We start from the raw sequence: 20005 nt of genomic DNA on the forward strand, positions 1-20005 counted from the left end.
ACAATCTGAGGTCATTGCCTGTGTGAGGGCTTGCAGGTCTGAGTGCAACCCCAGGAAGGCCTCATTCTGTACCTGGAGCTGCCTCTCCATGAGAGTCGCCACTCTCTCAATGGAGGGGGCAGTGCGCTCGGCCATGACGATCAACGCAGTGCTTATGCTTCGCCTGGACTCCTCCACATCAGAGACCATGGCACGCATACCCACAAGGATCTCCGCTAGATCCTTCTGCACATCCCGCTGGACTTCCAGCATCTGCCGCCTAATGGATGACTCCAGAGACTCATCATCTGCAATTGACCCAGCATCGTCCTGGTCTCCAGCTGTCCTCTGACTGCCAGCACCCTGGGCACTCTCTGCCTCCGCCTGCACCTCATGCGCGTATGAAGTGCCCTTGCCAATGTGCACCAACAATGTAGCCAGCAACCTAATGCCCACCAAGATGCTGGTATCTGCGCTGGTGCCTGGTTCAGAGTGATACAGGTGCAGATGAAGCCCGGCGGTCCTCTGGTGTCAGGAGTGGCCCTTCTGGGTCCTGAGAATGAGTGCGTGCTGAATCTAAGGGAGAACAATGACATGTCATTAGTTAAAATTAACACACTGTCATTGTGCATGCCAAGCACCCTGGTGAGACAATGGAGATCTGCATCATGGTGCCATTATCTTTCAATGATCAATGGGGACTCCAGGTTTGAGGCTCCCAACAATTAAGAGACTACACTAGAATGGTTGCACAAGCTGAAACTCTCACCTCCGTGCACTGCACTCTTAACTTCATCCGACACCCCGCCTCTCCTCGACCGGTTGCATGGGGAGTGTGCCGGCTCTCCAGCTCCAGGGCGTCCTGCTCGAATCTGGTCAGCAATAGCAGGTTGGGTGGGCCTCCGCCTGTCCGTGACCTCTCCAATTAGTTATGGCTTGTCTTCTCCTGAAAGGACAGAGGAGCATTGATTAGTCTCCTCTCTACCTGCAGCGCCATTGCACCTAGCCAGCCCCACCTGAAGAACACCTCACAGGGCACTTCTAAGTTGTGGCCCTTGAGCCACAAGGCAATCAGTCCAAGCAGCCAGAGCTCACCCCCTTGGCTAGCTCCGGTGTCATTGACAGTTGGCACTCAGACTCTAACACCCCTGGGCTCCATGGCCAGCTCTTAACACTTCACCACACTGATCCATGCCAATGTGGTACTCGCCATTCCTGAGCACAGCAAGTAATTGAACCTCTTGTGGCACTGCACCCATGTGTGCCGCACAACGTCATGGCTGCTGACCCGGGCTGCCACCTCCTCCTAGGCTTTCTTCGTCAGGTGTGGTGGCCTGCTCCTGCCGTCCCTTGGTACAAGGGTGTCCTTCCTGGCAGCCGCCCCCTCCAGGGGGACCACGAGACACTCATCCGAAAAGCAGGGGGCCAAGTGCCCACCCAATCTGCCCACCCGCCTGGTGTCCCCAACTGCTACTGAGGCCATAAGTACCGTCTCTGCAACGCAGACTGTATGCTTCTTCACTGACAGCCTTGAAGAGGCTGCCTGCGCCCATTTTTAAACTGGTCACCGGGTCACCATTGGACCCGGCGCATGACACGCCCCGCCCCCATCCCCGGCTGGCCCTTCCGGACATTTGGGAAGGCGTGTTTCATGCTGCGCAGGCCTTAATCGGCCAGCCAGCGTGAAATTGCGGTCGTGGACCGATTGCACTCAGGGGCCTGTTTCCCAGCCGCTCCCAGGCCCGCCAACTGCGCCCTCCTGCCGAGCTGAAAATTCAGCCCATAAACTTTCAGTCCCCAACTGAGTCTTCAACTGAGTTCAGACTTCTTCAAGTAATAGTTCAGAGATAATATCAGTCTTTGTGCCCAAAACCTCTGTTTGGTTATACAAAAATCACAAAAATCTAACACTAGTGGACTACCAGAGCAATGGATAGTAATTCTTTAAGTTAGAGATGACAGGGTTATTCTCCCTATGATAATAGTTTCTGTCTTCCGAATCTATTCCTATTAGTCTTTGTAACACCAATCACACTTCACTTTCAAATTTCAGGATTCATATTCATGTTTTACATATATACCTTAGTCAGGAATCACATTGATCTTTCCAGTTCCTTGTTTTTTCAATTTTGTCTCCCTTTCAGGTCATGGCTTGCTGCGCTTGTTGTTGTGTACATTGTTGCTTGCACTGTTGCATTTGTGTTTTCACTTGTAAGCTTTTTTTTTAATGTCTAAACTAAAGAAAATTTACAGTCAAACTTTTATAATTAAAACCATGGCAAGCAACTTCACAGATTAAGCTTCTGCAATGAACTTTTGCGGACAAACTTGTAATTCTGAACACCACTTTACAACTCTTTTATGACTTGTTTTCTTTCACAAACAATATTCGCAGTATCGCACAGGTGGCAACATGTTGCACCTTCTTTTCATGGATTTGGTTATAGTCATTTCTCTCTCCAATGAATTGGCATGCTGTACTGGCAATGTTGTGCATGCTGCTCCCGATGATGTTGTGTCACGTGTTGGGAATGTTGCTGGTGTCGCTGCTGATCTTTTCTGCTTTATCACTTCTGGTGTAGGCTGGATGTGGACTCTGTTCCCTCTCATCTGCTTACTTGTTTCAGTCTCCATGATGCATGATCTTGGTGTCTCAGTTTTTACCAACAACTTTCGCTGGGTTCCAGGTTTTCAGGGTTGGCTCATATGCATGTACAGTTTGTGCTCCCAATAACTCAGGCAAGAATTTGGCATGGTTATGAAAGTGTTGACTTCCTTTTACCTGTGCATCAGTGAGTTGTTGTCTTATTTCTTCCTGGTCACTTTGAGGATGTATTTTGCTAGGCAGAGTTGTCTTGTACTTTCTGCCGTTCAGTAGCTCTACAGGCAATTTCATATCAGCCTTAAGAGGTATAGCTTGGAGTGACAGTAAGGCAATGTTTTGGTCTTCCTTTGTCTCTCAGCACTTGGTTATGGTCCTCTTGACCGTCTGAGCTGTGTCTTCCCATAAACCTGTGACCCCTTGGGTAATGGGGAGGTGGAAGTGAGGTGATGATGTTGAACCCATACTGTTGAGCAAACTCCTTAAACTCCCTGAAGGTGACTTGGGTTCCGTTATCGCTTATTATCCTTTCAGGAATCTCTGGCTCAACAAACAGGACTCGTACTGCTTTGGTGATTGTTGTAGCTCTCAAATCTTTCACCTTTCTGATGAATGGGAACTTTAAGTAATGTTCTGCTACTACAAGATGCCATTCTTGGCTGTGCATGAATAAAATGGCTCCTACAGTTCACCATGGTTGGGGTTGCATTTCAATAGCTGCCACCTCCTCTTTCTGCTGTGTGCTTCTGTACTTCTGGCATACACCACAAGTAGACACTATTCTTTTGATGTCTTGTTAGATGCCTATCCGGTACAGAGCCGATCTGGCTCGGAACATACTGTTCTCCCTTCTCCAAGTGGCCATCATGTATGTTCTGAAGAAGTTCTTCCTGCATCATTTTGGGTATGATTGTTCAGGATCCAGCTAGCAGAACACCATCTTCTAATGAGACGTCATCTCTGATAATCCAGTACTGCCGTATTGCTGGCTGTGTTTGCGGTATCGTGTCAGTCTGGATCACTTGCTGAGAGAGCATCTGTAACTCTTGTCTTTGCTGTTTCATCTCTTATTTGGCTCAGTTTTGGTGATGTTACATTCACTAGGTGATGGGTCTTTACACCTCGATCTTTTATCTTGTGTTTCTCATGCACCAACAACTGAGATAAGGCATGTACTAGCAATGTTTCCTGGTTTGTATTTCAGATTGAAATCGTAACTCTGAAGTCTCAAGAGTAACCTCTGCAGTTTTGCTGGAGCTCTACACGGATTTGTCCTGTCAATCTACTCCAGTGGACAATGATCTCTTTCCACTATGAACTTTCTCGCATAGAGATGTGCATGGAACTTCTCACATCCATACACAGCTGCCAAAAGCTCTCTTTCTATGTTAGCATATCTGGTCGCGGCTCATGTTAATGCTTTGGATGTGAATGGCATCGGCTTTCCCTCTTGTACCAGGGCTGCTCCCTGTACTTTTGTAGAAGCACCTACTTGCAGAGTGACAGGATTCTCTCTGTTGTAGTTTGACAGACTTGTCTCCTTGTATACTACTTTGAATTTGCTGAAACTCCTGTCTTGTAACTCTGACCACTGGTACTCAATATCTTCCTTCATCAGCTCTCTTGGATTTGCTGTTTGTCCTGACATGTGAGGTATGAAAGAGCTCATGTACTGGATCATGCCAAGGAAACTTTTCAGCGCTCTCTTGTCTCTTGGAGCTTCCATCTCAGAGATGGCTGTGACTTTTTCAGGACCCGGCTTGACTCTGTCAAGTGTGTACAGCATTCCGAAGAACTGGCATTCTATCATCTTCACAATGCATTTTTCTGCATTTAGCTTGATCCCAGCTTGCCTGGTCCTCTCCATGGCTTCATGTAGATGCTAGTCATGATCTTTCTCATTCACACCATAGATCAGTATATCATCTGCTATGCTAACAGCTCCTTTGCATTCCCTGTATGCCTCATCTACTTTCTGCTGGAACACACCATGGCTCACTTTAAGGCCAAACGGTAGATGCATAAATTTGAACCGTCCAAAGGGTGTGTTAAATGTTGTCAACGGCGAAACTACCTCATCAAGTTTCATTTTCCAATTGCCATTTCTGGCATCAAACTTGCTGAAAATTTTTGCTCCTACTGGCATGGGACAAATTCTTGGCCGTCCATTTGGTGTCTGTCTGTCTCTCTCACAACAATGGAATTTACCCAACCTGTTGGCCCTGTGACTGTGGCAATTACTTTCTTTTCTTCAATCTCTTGGAACTCTCTTTCAAGCCTTCCTTTTAACTTTATTGGTATTTACATGGGGGATGAATCACTGGTTCCTACTCTGGATCAATAGTGATGTGATACTCAAAATTTTCAAAGCATCCAACTGTCTCACAAAACACTGTATTCATTGGTCCAGAAGCTTCTGATCGGAGGACACTTTTCAATGGGTGTAATACCTTCAACCTTCAGTGATGCCTCCTTAATTTTCCTGGTTTACTGAGACCAGCTGCTGTTCTATGCAACTGCTCAACCCCAATATAGTAGGGCCACCTGCTTCAGTGATGTAGAACATACAGTTAACATATTTTCCTTTGTGTGTCATTCTAATTTTGGGTCTTTTCCTGCTGTTGAATCTCAATTCCACCATATGCTGTCAGCATGATGTTACCCAGATTCAGGGCATCTTTCTTTTGGTAACTATTCCTTTTCAGATTTTCAGGAAAGATCTTCTGGTATAGTTTGAGCAGGATGATGTTACTCTGTGCTCCATATCAAGATTCAACTTCAGATTTGTGGTTGTGGGCTGATCTCTCACCCTCTTCCTGATCTGAATGGGTGCGTGAATTTCTTTTCTTTGGGAATTGTCACATCCAGACATTTTGTGTAGGTGTATGGTTCCAATGCCTATTGTATCCTCAAACTCTCCGTCATCTTCAAGAGTATTGGCTTTTTGGTTTATTTTCATTCCATTCAACCTGTTGATCTGTTTCTAATAACTCATTTACCATCATCTTTCTTTATTCTGCACATCTTTTCCCAGCGATTGGGCTTTCCACAAGGTCTACAGTTTAATCCATGTACGGGACATTTCCTTCTGCCTGTGAACTCATGGTTGTCCATAATTCTGGCACATTTCTCTCTCTATCTGTTGTGTATTCTTTTGTTGCTGTTTCACTGCATCAGTCCTGCTGCCTTAACTGAAGGCTAACCACTTGGGTGGTCGGTGCCTTCATCTGTCTACTTGTGGCTTTATGAGCTCTGGCAGTGTCAACAGTTTGTGATTTTGTGAACTTGCCCATTTGAATTAGGACCTTTTGTACAGAAGGATGTGCAGAGCAGAATGAGCCAATCTACCAGCTTTTCATCCCGTTTCCTTAAATTTACACTGGCTGGCTACATTTCTCAATGTTGTTAAAATGTTGTCAACAGGTGCACCAGGTTCCCATTTCAGGCTCTGAAATTCATGTCAGTGGTTCTGATGGTTTGACTTTGACTGGAGATGTCCACTGAACTTCTCAAAAATCTTGGTTGGTTTTTTGCTGACATCTCGCTTATTTCTCGACTATTGAAAAAATCTAACCCATTCTCTCCTGCCCACAAAAGGACCTTTTCCTTATCACTAGTACTTTTCAGAAAACTGTTGAATGTCATTTTGCTCTTTTGCTTGAACTTCTCAAACACCTCCTTGATGTCATCAGCCTCCCAATTCATTGTGGGCTGGATCATCGCGTTTATTGCTGTAGCCATCTTATTTTTGCATGATTCGTATAGCTTGTTTGGGCATTAATTTGGGTCAATTTTCACAATGAAGCTCAACATTTACATCATTCATAAGGTTTGAGTTCCATTTGCACAAAAAAAACCCTACTGTCACCATGTTATATCTTGTGGAACTCCTAAATAAATCACACTTTTGACAAAAATTCAGGAGCTTACATCATGTATAATTTCTCACATTGTTTTATGTGTGGCAGAATGGTACAAGGTGTGTTTGTCACACAGGCTGTAATGCAGTAGTGAGTGATGTGGCATTATGGATATAGACACGTATGAAAACATACAGAACTCAAACCATTTTGGAATGATAGAACATTCGATCTTATAATGTTAGATTTATTTTTCCACAACTTTGAATTTACATTTAGGGGGATCACCTTCAATGGCACCACGATTGGTTTGGCACCTCTGATGGGCATGTGCTCAGATTATCAGTCAGGAGGCGTCAATATGGTGAGTGATTCAATATGGTAGCAGCTCTCACACAAAAGTTCATGTATCTACTTTCCATCAGGCAATGTGATTTACAAGGTGTCAGAACAGTCAGTTCCACAGAATGATGGAGCATTGGTGAGTTCTCTTTTTTGGGGATTATTGGCTTGAGGGATCAGTAGCTTGTTATAATGTTAATATCATGTGGGTTTTATTAATACACTTAAGACTTCCAAAATAATTTTGTATCTGGGACTTTTTCCACGCTGTTGCAAAATTGGCTGCCATTTACAGATAAAATTAATCAGCATGGGGTCTGGCAGTATTTTTGGCCTCTGTGCCCCTAAAGGTGGGGAAGGGGTTAACAGTAAATCAATGGAACAGTACTCTGGCTTTTGTTTTCCAGCAGAGAGGTGGAGTCTGTGGATGGTAAGTGTGTAAGTCTGAGAGTGTAGACAGGATCAGACTCAGTCGTGACACTCCCCAGTACCCTATCGCCTTCCTGTCTGGTGGATGACATGGAGAATGGCCATTGATGATTGCCAGTGCCCATGGAACAACACTGTGGCACCAGGAAAGAAGGGATGCAGAGGAAGGAGATGCTCTGTGGGTATTATTTCAGTGGTGTCAACCTTGTCTCAGGTGTCAACCTTGTCTCAGGTGATATCACTGACGCCTCTGAGTCAGAAGACTGTAAGTTCAGGTTCCGCTCCGAAGCATTGAACCGAAAATCCAGCCTGACACTCCAGTGTTGCACTGTCATCTTTTGGATGAGATGTTAAAAACTGTGGTCCCTTCTGCCCTGTCAGGTAGACATAAAAGATCCCAAAGGACTATTTGAAGAATAGCAGGGCAGTTGTCCTTGGTATCTGGGACAATATTTATCTCTCAACCAACATCACTAAAAAAAGATAATCTAGTCATTATTGCATTGTTGTTTGTGGGAGGCTGCTGTGAAAATTGGCTGCTGCATTTCTGACATTATAACAATGACTACACTTCAAAAGTTCTTGACTGGCTGTAACGTGCTCTGGGACATGAGGCTATATAAATGCAAATATGTTCTTTCTTTCTTTATGTCCTTCTTTCGATTTTCCTTTCTTTCTTGGGTTCACAGTTATCCCAGTTATTGTTCTACCAATATTGCGGTTGCCTTAATATTGAAAAGACAAATTCTTGGACTATTAACAAGAATAAAAATGCCAGAAATGAATGTTTAGAAAAAAAAACTCCATTCGTGAAGCTGATAATCTTCCTTACACCATTGATCTGTTCTCTTTCAAGGATCACTCTGATAGTGCAATTGGTGTCGCTGCCACCATGGCGCATGAAATGGGGCACAACTTTGGGATGAGCCACGATGCTGACGGCTGCTGTGCGGCTCGCCCAGAAGATGGAGGATGCATCATGGCTGCAGCCACTGGGTGAGGGCCCAAAACCATCAGGATAATGTCCGAGTGTAGCCTTGTGAGAATTATATTGGTTCTGGGCTTGCAGCACAAGTGATTCAGAACAGTGGATCTCTTTTACAAAATGTGAAAGCAATGAGTAGAATTCAAGTATGAGTTATTAAAAGCCTTTCCTTGCATCCAATAACCCTTGTAATCAGCAACATGCATAAAATAAAGAGTCTGAAAATCTCCTTATCCCAATTAACAAATTGAGAGTGAATAATAAAGCACTTCTTTGTACAGTCATTTCCAGTAAATGCCTTTCTGGAAGCTGTATAAAAGACATGACATAGTGATAGGACCCTGGCCAAGTGGCTATTTAATGCTGTTTCTAAAGCGCCACAGAATGATGGAGCATTGTTTCTCCCCTCAGTGAGTTCTCTGTTTTGGGGATTAATGGCATGAAGTAGCTCATAATAATGTTGATATCATTTGGGTTTTATTAATAAATTTAAGACTTCCGAAATGATTTTACATCTGGAACCTTTTCCACGCTGTTGCAAAATTGGCTGCCATTTGCAGATAAGATTAATCAGCATGGGGTCTTGACAGCATTTTTGGCCTCAGTGCCCCTAAATGTGGGGGAGGGGTTAGCAGTAAATCAGTGGAGCAGTGCTCTTCCCTTTGATTTCCAGTGGAGAGGTGAGGGTTTCTGGATGGTAAGTGTGTAGGTCTGAGAGTGTGTGCAGGATCAGACTCAGTTATGATGCTCCCCAGTATCCCATCACCTTCCTGCCTGGCGGATCACATGGAGAATGGCCATGGATGGTTGCCAATGCCCATGGAACAACACTGTGGCACCAGGAAAGAAGGGATGCAGAGGAAAGAGATGCTCTGCGGGTATTATTTCAGTGGTAAAAGCAAAATACTGCAGATGCTGGAAATCTGAAACAAAAACAGAATATGCTGGAAAACCTCATCAGCCCTGACAGCATCTGCGGAGAGAGAAACAGAGTTGATGTTTTGAGTCTGTATGACCCTTCTTCAGAGCCTATCACAGTGGTGTCAGCCTTGGCTCAGGTGTAAACCGTGTCTCATTTGGTAGCAACAGGGAGAGTTGGACTGAGGACTAGTCATTCTTAAACCCAAGCACTTCTCATCCAACACCCTTGCCCAATATGCCTGGACTGAAATAATACTTGCTAGATTCAGCCAGCAAACATGCTGTCAGTTAGGATTTATTAGTTTCAGATTTTATTTACAGCCCCATAGCAGTATTTCAGAGAAGATTAGGAAGTTCTCCTCAGTGTCATGGCCAACATTTATCCCTCAACCAACATCACTGAAACAAGTTACCTGGTCATTTACTCATTGCTGTGTGTGAGACTTGTGCAAATTGGCTGTTGTGTTTGTCTGCCAAATAGCAGCGACTGCAAGGTTCTTCATTGGTTGTGAAGTACTCTGAGGTCCTAATATCTCATCTGAAAGCCCGCACTGTCAACAGTGCAGCATTCTCTCAGTCCTGCACAGGGAATGGTGGCTTAAATTATCTGCTCAATTCTCACGGAATGCGATTTGAGCCTATGACTTTCTGGCCAGGAAGTAAAGTGCTAATACTGAACCAAGGTTAATATTGGTACAAGTCTGGACATTTGATGCCTTTGTTTTTCAGAGGCCATACTAAGCTCACTTCAGCGAAAGAATTTTCCTTGACTCAGGAATGACCATTGAGTTAATACTTCCCCCAGGTCATTAGTCTATGCCTTTTCTGTTCTTTGGTTCTGTAACACACCAGGTTGTTTAGTTATCCACAAAGTTATTTTTGAAGGATTTGAAAACAATGATTAACTTATAACTGGAGTCTCCTTTCCCATCCACTGCTCAAACTATTCAGACCCAGTCAGACCTCAGTTCAGAACCCAGTCTCAGCCTCAACTCCTGGCCTAATCCACCTGTGACAAAAACATACTTTCTTTGTCTTTGTGAAACGTTTTTAACTTGTGCAGCCACAGTTTCATTGTGGTTTGCTGTGAGCTAGACTATTGTGCAGAAAGTTCATATTATTTTGTTGCAGTTCAAGTTGAATCAATGCCAAAAGGTGGGGGGTGGGGGGTGGGGGGTGTGATATTCCTTATGGTGCTCACATGCTCATGCAGACTGGGTGCAAGATATTGGCCCCCTTTTTAACTCCAGAAAGTTTTTGGGCACGTGGATGGTGAGGCGACTTGAAAACAACTGCTGCAGGAATCTGGCCCAGCCTCACTGATGTACTGTGTTAGGGCGATAACTGGAATTCAGCAGGAAACAACCGGTGGGTTCTGGGAAATCAGGCAGCTATGGAAGCAGAAAGATTTAGTGAATGCCCCAGGTGCATCATGGAGAGGCTGCTGGCCAACAACCCTATTTTTAAAATCGCATCCCCAATATTGTTAGAGTGTAGAGAAAAATAGAAAACTTTGGAAGAATGAGAGGGATTCTCATTGAAACGTATAAAATTCTGACAGGGCTAGACAGGGATGATGTTTCCCTTGGCTAAGAGGTCTAGAATAAGGGGTCGCAGTCTCAGGATATGGGATAGGCCATCTAGGACTGAGATGAGGAGAAACTTCTTCACTCAGAAGGTGGTGAATCTGTGGAATGCTGTACCACAGAGGGCTGTGAAGGCCAAGTCACTGAATATATTTAAGAGGGAAATAGATAGATTTCTAGACTCTAAAGGTGTCAAGGGGTATGGAGAGAGTGGGAGTATGGCATTGAGATAGAGGATATCATGATCATATTGAATGGCGGAACAGGCTTGAAGGGCCGAATGACCTACTCCTGCTCATATATTTTCTATGTTTCTAGGCAAAATTGAAGGAGGTGCAAGTGAAGCACTGCTTCACCTGAAAGGAGCGTTTGGGTCCTTGGCCGCTGAGGAGGGAGGAGGTAAAGGGGCAGGTGTTGCACCTTCTGCGATTGCATGGGAAGGTGCCATGGGAAGGGGATGAGCAGTTGAGGGTAATGGAAGAGTGGACCAGGGTATCACGGAGGGAACAGTCCCTATGGAATGCTGACGGGAGGTGAGGGGAAGATGCGTTTGGTGATGGCATCGTGCTGGAGCTGGCGGAAATGGTGGAGGATGATCCTTTGAATGCAGAGGCTGGTGGGGTGAAAAGTGAGGACAAGGGTTCTGGGGTGGAGGGGAAAGGATGAGGGCAGAGGTGCTGGAGATGGGTTGGACACGATTGATTTGTTTTGTCCCAAGGCTGTGTGGACCCAGGTGAAAGGGTAAGCCCCAATCTGGGGTTTTAGCTTTGATTGACAGCTGTCTCTGAGAAAGGAGATGTGTCATTTATTCGCTGATGCCCTTGTTGATGAATAGCCAGGGCCAGAGTTCTCATAGTATAGAAACATAATTGAGGTGAGCCAGTTTCAGCGTGTGAATCGCGCAGCCAACATTTCAATGGGCAGAATTTTTCGCTCGTGTGTGGGCACACACCCAACCCGCTCGAGCATGAAATAGCACGTGATGACGTTGGGCGAGCGTCCCGACGTCATCGCTCACTCACGCGATATTTCAGTCAGCGGGCACAGACGAGAGTTGGCAGCGTGCCCACCAACAATTAAGGGCCTATTAAGGCCTTTAACGTAGTAATCAACCATGATTTTTCACTGCCCGTCCAATGTTACAGTTGGCGGGCGGCTGAATCGGCCAGGCAGCCTTTGCATTTTTGGGGAAACCTCATCCAAGGGTGGGATGAGATTTCCAATATTAAATTTAAAAAGATAAAAATGTTTGGACAGGATTTACATCAGCCGTGTGTTCAGGTGACTGATCCTGATACTAGGACATTTTTTTGACCAGATTTAAAAATCTTTATTTGATACTTTTGGAGTCTTCAGCTCCCTGAGGCAGCTCTCTGTCTTCAGGGAGCTTTCTGTGAGCGCTCCCCCACGCCCACGCTGACTTCAGCGCTCGCCCTCCTCCCACCCCCACCCTGGCAGTGCTGAGCATTTCAGGGCACATTAGTTGGCCAGCCAGCGTGAAATCGCGGTTGGGGGCCAATTGTGGGCAGTGGCCCATTTCCCGGCTGCTCGAGGGCCTGCTGACCACGCCCATACGCTCGAGGGCCCGCTGACCACGCCCGTGCGCCGAACTCAAATTCTTGCCCAATGTGTATAAAGGATACAAGGTAAATTGAAGGAAAACCAGTCTTTTCATGCTGGTTTGTTCTGATCTGGGCTTAGAATTGTACAAACAGCCCTCGCCAACAGCAACCAACCTGCATGTGTTTATTTACAGCAATTGGACCAAGCAGCCTTAAAAGGTCAAGCCATAAAGTAGCATAACTCTACCTTAATAGCAGAATCATTCATTGTACATTCTCTCTCTCCCTTCTTGTAGTGCCCTCCATGTCCGAGGATTGCTAATCATGGTTTATGCTATGATATCACTATGTGGCAACATGGGAAGGCAGGTCTCAAGAACTACATCAGCCGATATGGAGATTGAACTCATTATTGGCCCAATGAGTGATGTTGCCCCACACCCTAGCCATCTAGCGAACTTAAACCCTTCACTGTACATTGCATGGTGTAATAGCCATCTTGATATAAATCGATATATCGCCCACTTTTTCCTGAGCAATGCCTCAAAGGTTCAATGGTAAGATTCCATATGTTTATATCTGATCCTTATTCTTCAGTGATCCGTTCCCCAAAGTGTTCAACAAATGCAACGAGAAGGAGCTTCAGAAATATCTGCACAACGGCGGAGGAATGTGCCTGTTCAACATGCCCGACACAAACACGCTGTACGGAGGGCGAAGGTGTGGGAATGGCTATGTGGAGGAAGGCGAGCAGTGTGACTGTGGGGAAGTTGAGGTAAGCTGGCTCCTTAAGTCAACCAGGAAGAGCAGCTTCTTCAATTGAAACTGTGCAGCTGTTGCCATCTTAAAATTTCCACACTTCCTGCTCCCTGAATTATTTTGGTTTGACAGTGAACTAGTAGTAGTAGTAGTAGTGTCAGCCATGAGTCAGCTGGTAGAGCTCTTACCTTTGAGTCAGAAGGTTGTGGGTTCGTCGTCCCATTCCAGAGACTTGAGCATAAAATCCTTCACTTCACTTCAGTGCCACCCTGAGAAAATGCTGCACTGTTGAAGGTGCCGACTTTTGAATGGCGTTGTCATGCCTGGAAGCTCGTTTTGAGCAATGCGAAGATGAGGAGGACAGATACGAGGTTTCACGTCCTTGGACCTCATCAGAGCAGAGTTATGAAAGACCCGCCAGCATAAAACAAAATTTAGTTAATTTTCAAAGGATGAGAATTGTAGTTTGGGATATGAGGAAGTTACAAACACCTAAGAGATTTTGGGGTTGATTTTCATGCAGACAGCCTGGGTGTTAATTTAGCAGCATATTACCCACACTTTAGATTAGATTAGATTAGTGCCAAAGAGGTTGCATTAAAAGTTCACCTATATTATTTTGTGTGTGAACCCCCTATGAGCATTTATTAGTGGGGATAAAAGGAAAAGGGTTGAGATTTCTGGAAATCAGAACAGAAAACACTGGAAGTATATGGCTTGCTTTCTGATTTGTTTCTTTATGGGGTATGGGCATCTATTGCCCATCCTTAGCAGCCCTGAGAAGATTCTTTGAGGATAGTGCTCCTGCTATAGTGTTAAGTAAGCTGGCAAGGAAAAAGGAAACTTGCATTTTTATATAGTCCCTTTTACGACCTCAGCATATCTCTCAGTGCTTCACAGCCAATGGAGCACTTTTAAATGTAATGTAAGAAATGCAGCGAATTTGTGCACAGCAAGAAGGTAAATGAGATGCTGACTATTTTAGCCAGCCTTGATAAAGAGAAACGATGGTTTAACATTTCAGCTGAGGACCATTTACTTAATTTTAAAAAAAAATTCTTCTTGTGTTTTTGATTCAGAAATACTGGCACAGTTCCCAAAGGGCTTATGTTCCTTATTATTCGAAGGAACTTAAATATCTATTTAATACAGAGCAGCTGCCCGTCCTATTCCTGAGGCTGCATCTGTGTTGCATTTGGGGATGGTGTAGCAGGGCAGGGTCAATGTTTACGAGCTGAATGATTTTGTTTCGTAAGATATATTCCAGTGACAGAATTTTTCGTATGTCGGGCTAGCGTGTGCCCCGACCCAAGCGAGTGTAAAATGACACGCGATGATGCTGGGCGAGTGTCCCGACGTCATCGCGCACTCCCACGATATTTCAGTCGGCGGGCATGCACAGGAGTCAGCAGCGCAACCACTGACAATTAACAGGCTGAGTAAGGCCATTAAAGTACCAATTAAATTAAATTTTTCGTTGCCCATCCAACCTTACGGTTGGCAGGCAGGCAAAAAGGCCAAGTGGCCTTTGGATCTTTTAGGAAACCTTATCCACGGGTGGGATGAGTTTTCCAACAGCAAATAAAAATAAAATAAAAATGTTAACATTCCATTAATAACATGTCCCTGCTCATGTGACAGAGTCACACGAGGGGATATGTATTTTAACATTTCAAAAGTCTTTATTTTTCATTTTTTAAATCTTCAGCTCCCTGAGGAAGCTCTGTGCCTCAGGGAGTTTTCATTGCGCACACTCGTGAACATGTATGCTTGTCCTCCTCCCTCACCCCCCACACAGGCAGCGCTGAGTGCTTCAGTGCGCGTTTCACGCTGGGTGGGCCTTAATTGGCCCATTAGCGTGAAATCGCGATCGCGGCCTGATTGTGGGCAGCGGTCAGCTTCCCGACTGCACCCGCTCGCCTGTGCCAAGCCCGTCCGACGAGGGCAAAATTCTGCCCCGGGTTTTCCAGTAACCCACCGTTAAAGCTAAAACAGACTGCACAGGGAGCTGTCACATTATCCAATGCCTTATCATGTGTCAAATCCTTAATGGGAGATGGATTTCCATGGGATTTCTCATGCACATCTGCTGGAAGTTGGGCGAGAGCCTTGGCAGGCCTGGAGAAATGGCAGTAATGCTGGCTTTTCTGATGATTCTGCTGAAGTTACAGCAGGCAAGCGGATGAATCTTAGCAGAGACTCACCCTTTGCTTTCTGGGAACAGGGCCAAGCCATTCAGACAGAATAACTGAGATCAGGAGCTCACAATGCAGAAGCAATAATTAGTTGCCTGTTCTGAAGGATTAGCAGCAGCAAGTTATACCACCTCTCATTGTTACTAAGTACACTAACTTGGCTAGAAGTGAATCATGGTTCAGTGGACAGCACTCTTACTCTGATTCAGAAGATTGTGTGTTTAAGTTTCACTCCAGAGACTTGCAGCCAAAATCTAGGCTGGCACTACAGTCCATTACTGAGGGAGAGCTGCACTATCAGAGGTGCTGTCTTTCTGGAAAAGAACATGTAGGACCTTTGCCTTTATTAACAGAGAATAGAGTGCAAAGGCAACTGTTATGCTAAACCTATGTAAAACAACAGTTCTTCCCTAGCTGAAGTATTCCGTCAAATTCTGGGCACCACACTTTAAGAAGGCTGTAAAGGCACTGGAATCGTTCCTATGATGTGAGCTAACAGTTATGTGTTTAGTGTGGAAACACTGGGTTTGTTCTCCTTAGAGCTGATAAGACTAAGAGACGTTTTAAATCATGGTAAGCGTAAATGAAGAGAAAATGTTTCCAATAGCTGACAGGTTGATAATCAGAGGACACAGATTTAAGGTTCTTGAGAGAAGAGCCAGAGGGGACTGGAGGAAAAACTTCTTTATGCAACGTGTGGTTAGGATTTGGTATGCACTGGCTGACAGGGTGGTGGATACTGATTCAGCAGTCGCCTTCAAAAGGGAATTGGATAAATACTTGGAGGAGAAAAAAATATAGGGATATGGGGAAAGAGCAGGGGAAAGGTAACAACTGGGTTTGCTTTGAAAGAGCTGGCAAAGCCCTGAAGGGATGAATGGCCTTCTTGTGTGCTGTACTATTCCAGGATTCTATAAAGTAAATTATTCTTTCGAATGATGCGTTAAACCCAGGCCCCAACTGCCCTCTCATGTTGATAGAAAGACCGAATGGTACTATTTGAAGAAGAGCAGAGGAGCTTTTCCCTGTGTCCTTGTCAATGTTTATCTCTTAAACAACATAACGAAAGACAGATTGTCTGGCTGTTGCTATTTATGGGACCTTGCTATGCACAAATTAGCTGCTACATTTTTTACATTGCAACAGTGACTACACTTAATTGGCTGCAAAGCATTTTGAGTTGCCCTGATGTTGAGAAGGTGCTAATACATAAATGGAAGCTTCTTCTTTCTTATTTGTGATATACACCACATTTTTTTTCCAGTTTTTTTAATGCTCGAAGCATGCATATCATGATGCTCCTGTGAACTGAGTTAGTTATAGGTTAATATGTAACGGGGGCGGTGGGGGGAGATGCAGAGAAGAGATGCCACAATTGTCCCCCTTGCCACTTGATTAGGGAGGGAAGATCAGCCAAGGTGCCTGCTCTTGATCTCTTTGCAAGGTGCTTACTTGCCTCATGTAATGGAGCCAGTGCTGGTGACATAATTTCCAACTTTTTCACATGCATCTATTATCCCATGTGCTATGACTGAGTTCTCATGCAAAAGGCTGCGGATGTCTGTTAGGAATTAGGCTCCTGATGGTGCCTTAAACATTGGACAAGTACCTCTGTGATAGTTTTAACAGATGGTCCCTTCCACCTCACACAGCACCTAATTCCAACCATCCTCTGTTGCACTTGGTGCTGTGTTGGAAATTTAAAATACAGTAAAATCTAAAATTAAAATGTTGCCAGCACTCGGAGAATTCTAATGCTAACACTGCTGGGCAATCCAAATTAAACAGGAGCAATTCAGCACTGACCCAGTATGAACACAGCGCTGACCAGCATGGACGCGGCGCTGACCCAGCACGGACGCAGCGCTGACCCAGCATGAACACGGCGCTGAACCAGCACGGACACATCACTGATCCAGAAGAAACACAGCACCGACCAAGAAAAAACGCTACATGAACTCAATATCAACACAGCACAAACTCAGCATGAACACAGCTCAAACATAACACCAACCCACATGCATCCCATCACAGCACCAACCCAGCTTCAACAGAACATGAACACCACACAAACACAATAAAATACTGTGTTAAGTTTCAATTTGTTACTTCTTTTGCAGTGAGGTGTGAGTGATTGCCCTTAACATCAATGCAGCATTCAACTGAGTGTGTCATCAAGGAGCCCTAGTAAAATTGAAGTTAATGGGAATCAGCTCAAAAACCTTCCGCTGGCTAGAGTCATCTGTAGCACAATGGAAGATGGTTGTGGTTGTTGGAGTCAATCATCTCAGCTCTAGGAGTTCCTCTGGCCCAAGTATCTTCAGCTACTTCATCAATGACCTTCCCTCCTTCATGAGGTCAGAAGTTCATTGATGATTGCACAATATTCAGCACCATTTGCGACTCCTCTGTATGCAGCAAGACCTGGACAACATCCAGGCTTGGGCTGATAAGTGGCAAGTAACATGCACGGCACACAAATGCCAGGCAATGACCATCTCCAGCAAGAGAATATAACCATCTTCCCTGGCATACATTCCCCACAATCAACATCCTGGGGGTTACCATTGACCAGAAACTGAACTGGACCAGCCATATAACTACTGTGCCTACAAGTGTAGGTCAGAGGCTGGAAATTCTGCAGTGAGTAACTCACCTCCTGCCTCCTCAAAGTCTGCCCACCATCTACAAGGCACAAGTCAAGAGTGTGATGGAATACTCTCCATTAGCCTGGATGAATGTACCTCCAACAAAATTCAAGACAAAGCAGCCCACTTGATTGGCACCCCTTCCACCACCTTAAGCATTCACTCCCTCCACCACTGGCACACTATGGCTGCAGTGTGAACCCTCTCTAAGATGCCTTGTAGCAATTCGCCAAGCCTCCTTTGACAGCACCTTACAAACCCTCAACCTCTATCACCTCGAAGAACAAGAGCATGGGAAGACTACCACCTGGAAGTTCCCCTCCAAGTCACATACCATCCTGATATGGAACTATATTGTTGTTCCTTCACTGACGCTGGGTCAAAATCCCTGAACTCCCTTTCTAACAGCACTGTAGGTGTACCTACATCATATGGACTGCAACGGTCCAAGAATGTGACCACCATGTTCCCAAGGCCAATTAGGGATGGGCAATAAAGGCTGGCCTTGCCACTGATACCCACACCCCATAAACAGATTTTTAAAAAGGCTGTTTTGTACTTTTTTATTCACTAGTCACATCTTCTCCCCAAACATATTTCATCCAAAAAAATGCTAACTAATCATAAAATCTACCAAGTAAAAATGATATCCAATCACATTCCAGCAAAGGCACATCAGCATGTTATATCTGTCCAACACAATTCATTGCTCTGCAAAAATTAGACTCATCACCAACGGCAAATAAATTCTCAAAATAATTAAACTTATGGGGAAAGGGGTTGATTGGGAGGCAGGGAAAAGTATAAAGGCACCCTACTGATGGGGTGTAGATTAAATGGTCCTACTTGAAGGCGGGGAGTGATAGAGATCCTTCCAAGACTCTTAACTTAGACCAGATATTGAACATGACACCCATCTGACCTACATGACATGTGAGCACAGAAAGCCCAGGTCTCTAAGTGTGTGACTCTATTGCTCTTCATCATTTCTTGTGCTTGCTTTTCAGGAATGTAACAACCCCTGTTGTTATGCCAATAACTGCACCCTGAAGATGCATGCGGAATGTGCTCATGGAATCTGTTGTTCTAAGTGCAAGGTCAGAAACCTTTACATCATCATGCTTTAAACTCAATAACATTTGCAAATGTCCATTATTACCCTATTTCACAGAATCACGGAATGGTTAAAGCACAGAAGGCGGCCACTTGGCTCGTCATGTCTGCACCAGCTCTTTGAATGAGCAATGCACCTAGTGCCACTTCCCCGCCTTCTCCTCATAGCCCAGCACATTCTTCCTTTTCAGACAATAACCCGATTCCCTCTTGAATGTCTCATTTGAAGCTGCCTTTACCATACTCTCAGACAGGACATTCCAGATCCTAACCACTAGATATTTAATGGGTAGCTCCAAATTACTTGTTGGATTATGATAAACACCCAAGTAGTTTGCTAATATTCCTCTGGGGAAGGGAATCTACGGTGCTGGTGTTGGAGGAGTGAGAGTCAATGCAAGCCTAGGTGTTCAGGCAAACTTCTGTCTACGCTAAGTGAACACGACTACTGACATGAGCACACTAATTAATGCACTAAAAATAGCAAATAGGGAACAAAACCCTTTGGTAACCTCTTCACATTTTAGCATTTTGTCATAGCTGGCTCAAGCATTGAACTATTGGTTCCAAAGCCCAATTGGCGACTGCCCAACAGTACCTGGGCTAGAGCAATGATGCTCCTCTTACTCTTCAACGAGGAAAACTCACAGGAAAAGTTTTATTCGTGGTAAAGCCATCCTAGCATTCATAATAAAAAATGAAAAGACCCAAGATGAACCTACCAAGACGCACTTCTGTGAATTTGACCTATGACAACCAAATGGTCCAGCAAGATGGACGTGGAGCAGCCCCACACTCATGCACGGGTGGATTTTTTGTTCCAACAGTTAAAGGCCCCTGGCACTGTTTGCAGGAAATCATCGGGACCATGTGACCTACCTGAGTATTGTTCTGGCGGCTCGGAGTTCTGTCCAGCCAACTTTTACCAAATGGATGGTGTCAGCTGTGACGGAGGTCAGGCCTATTGCTACAATGGGATGTGTCTAACTTATAAAAACCAGTGTGTGCTGCTGTGGGGTGCTGG

At 44.9% G+C, this 20005-nt stretch overlaps 1 protein-coding gene across 1 annotated transcript in view; it reads left to right on the forward strand.

The window, feature by feature from the left end:
- Positions 1-20005, forward strand: part of adam19b (ADAM metallopeptidase domain 19b) — a 154298-nt gene that overhangs the window by 104600 nt on the left and 29693 nt on the right. Inside the window, exons 10-14 of the mRNA XM_078550528.1 lie at positions 6721-6805; positions 8069-8208; positions 12864-13041; positions 18876-18965; positions 19809-20004. Coding sequence (XP_078406654.1) covers positions 6721-6805; positions 8069-8208; positions 12864-13041; positions 18876-18965; positions 19809-20004 — 689 coding nt within the window. The remainder of the gene's footprint in view (positions 1-6720; positions 6806-8068; positions 8209-12863; positions 13042-18875; positions 18966-19808; position 20005) is intronic.

This window comes from Cetorhinus maximus, chromosome 10 (genome assembly GCF_964194155.1).
Source record: "Cetorhinus maximus chromosome 10, sCetMax3.hap1.1, whole genome shotgun sequence".
Lineage (NCBI taxonomy): Eukaryota > Metazoa > Chordata > Chondrichthyes > Lamniformes > Cetorhinidae > Cetorhinus > Cetorhinus maximus.